Source organism: Arvicanthis niloticus, chromosome 9 (genome assembly GCF_011762505.2).
Source record: "Arvicanthis niloticus isolate mArvNil1 chromosome 9, mArvNil1.pat.X, whole genome shotgun sequence".
Classification (NCBI taxonomy): domain Eukaryota; kingdom Metazoa; phylum Chordata; class Mammalia; order Rodentia; family Muridae; genus Arvicanthis; species Arvicanthis niloticus.
The window spans coordinates 62,028,320-62,037,452 of NC_047666.1; the positions used below are offsets into that span (position 1 = coordinate 62,028,320).

Below are 9,133 nucleotides of genomic sequence, written 5' to 3' on the forward strand. Positions count from 1 at the left end.
TACACAGAAAAACCCTGTCTCAACAAAACAAAACAAAATTGAAAGCCTCCTGTCCCAAGACATCCTCAATCCTGTTTAAACCAGAACAGTGTGTCCCAAATACCCACTAGTCCCATGCAAGTCAGAACTGTGGTCCTGGCTCCTACCCAGGAGTCTCCTTTTAAAGTCCCTTCCTTTCTCTTCTCCAGAAGATCTCCAGGGACAATTTGACAGAGAGGCTAGCCTGGACACTCAGATTCAGATTCCTGTCTCTCTTACTGAATGACCAGAGCTCAGAAATAGATACAGACTGGCCCCTACAGAGGATAAAAAGACAAGGCCAGCTACTGCAAGAGCCCTCACCTTAGCTAAGTCATAGCTGCTTCCTTCCTGAAAAGTTGGTCATGGGCTAAAATGGCCACTCACCCTGTGGATATGAGTGACCTCTGGCTTCCCAGGAACTCTGTATGACCCTAGTAGTTAGAGGGGGAAACAGGTTTCAGTGGTCCCTGGGACCTCAGCTAGAAGGGTCTGCTCCTCCCAAGATTGCTATAGACTGGTGCATGCTTATAAACCTATCGCTCATGAGGCTAAGAGGCCAAAGCTAGCCTGGGCTACAAATTGAGACTCTATCTCAAAACAAACAGAAAAGGGCTGGTGATACAGCTCAATAGTAGGGCGTTAGCTTAGAAAGTGCAAGGCCTTGGATTCTCTTCCAGTCGGAGGGGGAGGGGAACCATCCCCAGGGGTGTGTGGAGTTAGGACATGCCACAAGTGGTAGATTGTGTTTCAATATTGTGACTGGGAAATTGTATGTTCTCTGACCCTCACTCTCTGCTATTTCCTCAAAGGCATGGACCAGAGCTCTTCTCATTTTGTTGGTTTGGTTTGGTTTGGTTTGGTTTGGTTTGGTTTGGTTTGGTTTGGTTTGGTTTGGTTTGGTTTGGTTTGTTTGAGACAGGGTCTCTGTGTGTAGCCCTAGATTTGTTGAACTCACTCTGTAAACCAGGCTGGCTTCAAACTCAAAGAGATCCACCTTTCTCTGCCTCCTGAGTGCTGGGATTAAAAGGCATGCACACCACTGCCTGGCTCTCCTAATCTTAAGTCTGCAGAAACCAAAGACCCCGAATGTATTTGTCTCAGTTGCTGTTGTGTTACTGTGAAGAGACACCATGGCCAAGGCAACTTGTAGAAGAAAGTATTGAATTGGGTGCTGGCTTACAGTTTCAGAGGGTTAGTCCATTATCATCATGGCGGGGAGCATGGTGGCATGCAGGCAGACATGATGCGGGGAAGTTCCTGAGATCTCACAGGTGCACCACAAGTGCCAGGCAGAGAGAAATCTAGACTGGGCCTGATGTGGGCTTTGAAACCTCATAGCCCGATCCCAGTGACACACCTCCTCCAACAAGGCCACAATCTCTTCTACTAGAAGGGACCGTCCTCATTCAAACCACCATAATACTGTGTGTGTTTGTAATGTGTTGCTTTTGTGAGAAGCTACACAACCATGCGCAACACAGAAGCGACCGACTCTTAGATTGGCGTGTGAGTCTAGAAGGCAAATCCTTCTGCACACCTGCATCCTAACTCTGCACGTGTTCCCTGACCCTCCCACACTCACCTCTGCACGTACTCCCTGACCTTCCCACACTCACCTCTGCACATGCTCCCTGACCCTCCCACACTCACCTCTACACATGCTCCCTGACCATCCCACACTCACCTCTGCACGTGCTCCCTGAACCTCCCACACTCACCTCTGCACGTGCTCCCTGACCTTCCCACACTCACCTCTACACATGCTCCCTGACCCTCCCACACTCACCTCTGCACGTGTTCCCTGAACCTCCCACACTCACCTCTGCACGTGCTCCCTGACTCTCCCACACTCACCTCTGCACGTGCTCCCTGACTCTCCCACACTCACCTCTGCACGTGCTCCCTGACCCTCCCACACTCACCAAGCCATTATGTGTCTTCCCTTGGTGGGTGCAGGGAGAAACCCTGTCGCTTACGCTGTGGCTCCTTGCGGCTTGGGTTGACAGCTGAGGTGAGTCCCGAAGGATTCAGAGATACCTGGGCTAGACAACAGCCCCAACCCTGCTACATGAGGAGCCTCCAGATGCTGTGGTAGGGATTCAAATGGCTACGTGCATGAATTCACCCATTCTTGACCAAGAAGGAGAGGAAAGGAAGGCTCGGGTTCTTGGGTCACAACTTCAAGTTCTCCAAGAGGCAGACTGGTGGTATGAATGAGGGGAAGGAGAGATTATCTCACTAAAGGCAGAAGTACAGTCATAAGAAGCATTATACAAGCCAGGATACATACATACATACATACATACATAATACATCATACATACATACATACATACATACAACATACATCATACATCATACATCATACATACATACATACATACATACATACAATAATATTCCAGAAGAGCTGGGTATGCAAGTCCCTGTAATCCCAGCCTTCTGGAGGCTAAGGCGGCAGGATTGCCAGGATTTGGGGGCCAGTCTGGACTGCAGAGTGAGTTCCAGGACAGCCTGGGCCACAAAGTGAGACTCTGTTTCAAAAACACAACCAAGATCTAGGTGTGGTGTCACACACCTGGAATCCTAAGGCAGAAACCTCCACTAAAAGCAAGCTCCGGGCCAGCCCAGGTTTTGTAAGACTGTATCTAAAGACAATAAAAGCACAGGAATCAAAAGGTCATGTGTACATATGTGTACATGTGTACGTACTCTGTTCTCTCAAGCCCCCAGCATGGTTTTGAAGGTCTTTCCTTTCAATTACGGTGAGAGCTATTCCTAGGTCTGCCAGCAGGTGGCAGACCTGAACCCAGAGTCTCTTAACTCATTTCCAGTAACTTCTGCGTTCTTCCCAAAGGGCCGCCTCCAGCCCCACCTCCTATTGTCGGGCCTGGGCCAGGCACTCTAGACAGTTCCAGATGTCAGGGTCCAGAGGCCTGGTCCCAGAGCTGGAGAACAGCCCATGGAGCTCTCCCACCACAATCTGCATGGGCAAGATGTGAGTTTGTACCGTAGAGGGCCCTGGAGAAAGAAAGGGCCGGGAGAGAGGAAGGGAGGAAGGAAGAACACGGGGTTACATAAGTACACACACAGAGAGAGACACACACAGACACACAGACAGACAGACAGACAGACACACACACACACACACACACACACACACACACACACACACGGGGTGGAGGGGAGGGTATAGAGAGAAATGCTGGCTCATTTAAATGCCCCTAATTTATACTCCAGGATGGGATTAGGAATGGCTGAGGCAGGAGGCTACCTGGGTTAGACTCACAAGGGGGAAAGGAGCCATTGCAATGTCTTCATAGGATTAAAACCCTGCAGTCTTGGAGATCAGGCTTCAGAGGGATCCAGATAGGAAGCTACACAGACTCGGGTGAGGAAAGTGGTATCCAGAAGTGCCCAACACTCTGGGGCCTCGGACACAACTGCTGGGCCCTAAGCCTCCCTCCAGTGCCCTTCCCATTGCTGGCCACAACACAGCATCTGCACAGCCTCTGGTAGAGCTGTATGACCTCACCTTGTCTCCCCTGCTCACTCACAGGTGCTGGATACTCCTTTGGGGAATCCTCCACACTTGCCCCACACGGGCCTCTGTGCTTTTGGCCCAGCAGTTACCACAGCAACTGACATCCCCCGGATACCCAGAGCCATATCTCAAAGGCCAGGAGAGCCATGCTGACATCGAGGCTCCAGAGGGGTTTGCTGTGAGGCTGATCTTCCAGGACTTTGATCTGGAGCCATCCCCAGGCTGTGAAGGCGACTCTGTCACAGTGAGCTGGACAAGAGGGAGGAGAGCTGAGGGGGCTCTTTTGAGGGATCTTCCCATGGGCAGTGGACAATATTTCTGCTCTGAATCACACATCTAGAGAACAGAAAAAGTGTCCGAGTCAGAGGTCCTGGGGCGTAGCCATAGCCTGTTCACTCAGTACACGGCATCGTACCTGTCCCTGGCAACCTGCAGGGACCCACCAAGCTCTGAGGGAAGGCTGCCAGGCAGATCCTGAGTTTTGAAAGCTTACAAAGAGACACATAAACATTGCTGATCTATGATCTTGTCAAAGGCCCAGGATCTTACCCTCTCTAAATCTTCTTGAGTACCTGCTCTACTGAATTAGGAAACTGGGTGGAATTAATGACACACGATCACCCTCAGAAGTAAGTGAAGACTGAGTTCACCTGGGAATAGAGGCCACAAAATTACAGCAAGGGCATTATTCAACATAAGAGTACTTTTAAATCATAGTCGATGCTTTCTTTTGAGTTAAATTTTATTTACATCAAAGTAAGATGTAGCCAGCTTGGGCTACATTGTCTCAAAAACAAAAAGTAAGTTACCCAGGCTACCTTTGAACTCACAATCCTCCTGCCTCAACCTTCTGAGTGTTTAGGTTATAAATCTTATTTAAAGATTTTTTACGGGGGAGAGGATAAAATCTGGAGTGTAAAAAAATAAACAAATAATAATAATCAAAAAAATTTTTTTAAAAAATTTAAAGGGCTAGGGGATACAGTTCTCTAATAACATACTTGCCAACACTCTAGATCCAATTCCTTTTATGGAGGGAGGTGGGGTTGGAAGACAAATTAAACAGACAAACAAACAGAGTCCTCCAAAGATTGTAATGACACAGTAGCTCAGCCTACCCAGGGCAGACATTTACAGCTTAGTTAATGTCCATGGTACTTACCTTCATATGTGCAAATGATATGCTTATTCTACTATGTAGTTTTGAGTATTTGTCTCATTTTTCCTCTAAACTCCCAACTATAGAGGGTTGTTGCTGGCTCCAGATGTAACACCTTCACCTCTCACAGTTCCCTCTCCCATTATCAATGAAAAAAAAAAAAAAAAAAAAAAAAAAAAAAACAAAACAAAAAAAACAAAACAAAAAAACAATATTTATTATTTACAGTTAGGACTTGAAAACATTCACATCTGAGCACATGGTACATGTTAATTACATTAACTTTCTTCAGCTTGTTGGCTTCCCAGGAGTCATTCTCCAGTAATGACTCCTTAGAAAGGATATGTTAAATTCTAGACGCCTAAGCTGCTTAGTTCAACCCTCACTGCCAGCAGACAGTTTATCTGGGTATAAAAATCCAGCTTTGAAGTCATTTTCTTCCAGAGTGTTGATGACATTGTCTTTTATCTCCAGTGTTGTTTAAAAGTCTGATGCTACTAACATTCTCATTCTTCCGTTTTCCTATCTAGGATTTTGTAAAAAAAACTTTTTGTTAGTCCAGTGTTCTGAACTTTCATTTGATGTGCCATGATACGGATGGCTCTTTACTCATTGTATGTGTGGGAGGGAGGGGGGGAATATTTAAATCAAGACACTTTTAACCTTCAATTCTGGGAATGCTCGTGTGTGTGTGTACATGTGCTGTCAGGTGCCAGTGGAAGCCAGAAGAGGACATTGGATGCCCTGAAGCTGTAGTTACCAGTGGTTGTGAGCCACCAAGCTTGCCTGTGCTTTGGCAATTGCATGTGGTGGACTGGTTCTCTAGCTCTGTGTTCTATTCTGCTTTTTCGACTCCTTGTCTCTCTGCTCCACTTTCTAGACTATTTCTTCATCTTTCTTTTTTGTGACGCCAGGAACTGACCCAGAGCTTCACACATGCTGACAGACATTCTGTGAACTACACTTCTAGCCCCAATATCCTCACATTTATATTCAAACTTTTTGGTTGATGGTTTCTTCATAAGGACTCATTCTTTCTAAATATGTGGTTCTTACCGTACATGTGCAATAGCTATTTGTTCCCCTCTCGTGGGGATCAGCCTTGAATGTTTCTTCTGCTTTCTGCATTATTGCTGTTTTATGCAGGTCTCTTTTATGGTTGCCTGTCTCCACCTCTGATTTTTATCTGAGAGGCTTTCTTGCAACGTCTAAGAATAATACTTTCCTGAACATTTGTATTTAAGATTAAAACACGAAGCTGCTAATTTAAAATTCTACACGAATAGCTAAAATCTGTCAAAAGATGGGTTTGAAAATAAAACGGTATTTCCGTTCCTTTACTGCTGCTGTAACAAAATGCCATAGGTTGGGTAATTTACAAACAGGAGCTTTATTTTGCTCATGGTCTGGAGTCTGGGACATCCCAGAGGATGGTGCTGGTGAGGAAAGAGCAGGTTTTGCTGTCATAACACAGTGGGATGGCAACCAAGCACACAAGAGCACAGAAAAATAGGCCTAAGTCATCCTGTTCTTTAGGATCCCCGTTCTGCAGAACCTAAACCACTCCCACAATAAAGGCACAAATAAATCAATAACCTCTCAAGAGACCCACCTGCCGGCACTATCACACAACTTTCTCTCTTTTCTTTCCTTTTTCTTTTCTTTCTTTTCTGTTTTGTTTCATTTGTTTGTTTGTTTGGGGGTTTTGTTTTGTTTTCTAAGATGGGGTTTCCCTGTGTGACAGCTCTGGCTGTCCTGGAACTAACTCTGTAGACCAGGTGGACCTTGAACTCAGAGAGTCCCCTGTCTCTGCCTTCTGAATGCTGGGATTAAAGGTGTGTGCCACCACTACTCCACACTGCAACTGAACTTCATTGAGCTTTTAAACAGCCAGGTCATAGCAGACAGCATTAACAGGGTGAGCTAGAGGTGTCTTGGGGGCCTCCCAAAAAGTGAGTGTGTGGACAGCTTTTTGGGGGGACAGTAAATTTCCCCAGCAAGGTCCCCTTTAGTTTTCCACTCAGGGCTCCCAGCATTCTGGAAACAAGCTGGGACCAGAGATCAAGAAGTAGGATGCCTCTCAGTGTTCGGTTGTTAGACATTCACTTTATTCCTCTGGTTTGGGTGCTGGACTTTACCACCTCTGTCAGATGTAGCTAGGGACCTCAATCCAGGGTTTCTGGTTTAAACTCGTATCTTCTACCAAAGTGTGTCAGCAAGATGCCTGCTCATGTAGGGTGGAGAACCAGGATAAAGCATCTTGAGATCTTCCCACCCAGACTTCCTGTCTGTTGGCCTCTGGTCAGCCTTTGCCCCGACAGGTTCTAGGCTCTGCCAAACCCTGAAACTTTGCGAGGGTCATCGGGTCATCAGTGAGAACCTGCCAGCTGTGTGTTGGTTTCCATCGTTTCAAATTCAATTCTTCTCCTTGCCACCTGTGCCCTGACTTCCACTTGTTCAAAGTCGTCGTCTCCTCTCACTCATGCTGTCTTTGCCTGCCCATCTTAGCGGGTTTGAAGTAGGAAAAGAGATAAAAGCACACATGGGTTCTGAAGCTAAGACCTTGGGGCAGGGCAATACAAGGGCTTTAAGCCAGGGCCTCTCCCATGCTGGGCAAGCACTCTACCACTGAGCAAAATCCTCATCCCCTAAACACATGTACTTATGGTTTCCAATGTAACTGGCTGTGGCCATATTCAGTTTGGCCTGTGTCTATTAAGCACCTGCTATGAGACCACTTTCTCTTTAGTCATGGATGATTTTAATCCTGGATTAACTCTCCCGCCACCCCTTTGTTTTGTTTTGTTTTGTTTTGTTTTGTTTTGTTTTGTTTTTCAAGACAGAATTCCTCTGTTTAGCCCTGGCTGTCCTGGAACTGGCTTTGTAGACCAGGCTAGCCTCCAACTCACAGAGATCCACCTGCCTCTGCTCCTGAGTGCTGGAACTAAAGGTCTGCACCACCATGACTGGCAATTCTTCCCTTTTTATTGAAAAATTCAGATTCAAGGATATGATATTTCCTTCCTTTCTCCTTCCAGAGAAAGTCAGTCTCACACACACACAGAGAGAGAGAGAGAGAGAGAGAGAGAGAGAGAGAGAGAGAGAGAAGAAAGTCCCATGTCCCATGTCCCACAGGGAGTTAATTAAGAGCAAAAGCTACATTTAATAAGAGTCTGTGGCTCTCAGTTATATGTTGACTCTACATTACTAGTTAGAAGCCTGAGTATTCTTATTTACCAGACAGCTCGTGAAGTTCATGAGGAAACATGAAAAGGAAACTAGAGGGTAGCAAGGCATGATGCTGCATGCCTATAATCCCAGCACTTAAGGAGTTAGAAACAAGAGGATCAGGAACTCAAGGCCAGCCTTGGCTATACAAGACTAGCCTGAACTACATAAACACTAACTGAAAACTAATAAAGAAGAATGAAAATGGCTGGGAGATGGCTCGGAGGGTAAAGTGCTCACTACACAAGCAAAATAACCTGAGTTCAGATCCCAATGATCCATGTAAAAGCCAGGCATGGTGGTACACTCTTGCAGCCCCAGTGCTCTGGAGGGGCTGTGGCAGGGAAACAGGTAGCTCAGGAGCTCACTGGCCAGCCAACCTCACGGAAAGGGCAGGTTCCAGGTTCAGTGAAAGACCATGTTTCAAAAAATAAGATGAAGAGAAGGAGGCCACCCAGTGCTGACCTCTGTCCTCAGCACACGTACTCGGGGGTGGGTACACCTCCCATACACACCTACACAACACACACACACACACACACACACCACACACATACACACACACACACACACACACACACAGATGTAAAATAGGAAGGAAGGAGGAAGGGAAGGGGAAGTGGCTAGAAAGGGAAGGAAAGATAAGGAAAGGAGTGAGGAGGGCGGGGGAAGAGGAGAGTTCATACTCAAGTCAATCAGCCGAGATGTTTCTGCCTCTTAAATGTGAGGAGTTCCATTTGTTGATGTTGAAAGATCAGTATCGAGCACTTGTGAGGAAGAAATTTATGGTGATTGAGAGATGTTTTCCTGTCAGCTTCTCAGTGCATGTGACCCTAGAGAGCCAGACTGGATAATGTCTTCGTAAAGAAACTTGAATTATGTAGAGAATGGGGGAATGGAGAACTGGCAGGATGCCAGAGTAAGGCCAGCTTCAGTAAGGTAGCCTGGGCTACATACTGAATTCTAGGCCAACCTGGACTATATCATGAAGCTCTGTCTAAAATAAAACAACCAAGATAGAAACTAGATGTGGCAGTACGCATCTGTAATCCCAGCCCTCAGAAGGCAGGGGCAAGAGTACCACAAATCTGAGGCCAGCCTTACAGTGTCAAAGAAAAAAAAAGAGGAGGGGAGGGAGGGAGAAGGGGGCGGAAGAGAAGGACAGAAGCACCATCTAAGAA

At 46.5% G+C, this 9,133-nt stretch overlaps 1 protein-coding gene across 2 annotated transcripts in view; it reads left to right on the forward strand.

The window, feature by feature from the left end:
• The first annotated feature begins 2,864 nt into the window (after positions 1-2,864).
• C1rl (complement C1r subcomponent like) overlaps positions 2,865-9,133 on the forward strand; it is a 19,084-nt gene continuing 12,815 nt past the window's right edge. For both annotated transcript variants that reach the window (XM_034512656.2, XM_034512657.2), the window contains exons 1-2: positions 2,865-3,019; positions 3,581-3,809. In XM_034512656.2, coding sequence (XP_034368547.1) covers positions 2,940-3,019; positions 3,581-3,809 — 309 coding nt within the window. In that variant the 5' untranslated portion in view covers positions 2,865-2,939. The remainder of the gene's footprint in view (positions 3,020-3,580; positions 3,810-9,133) is intronic.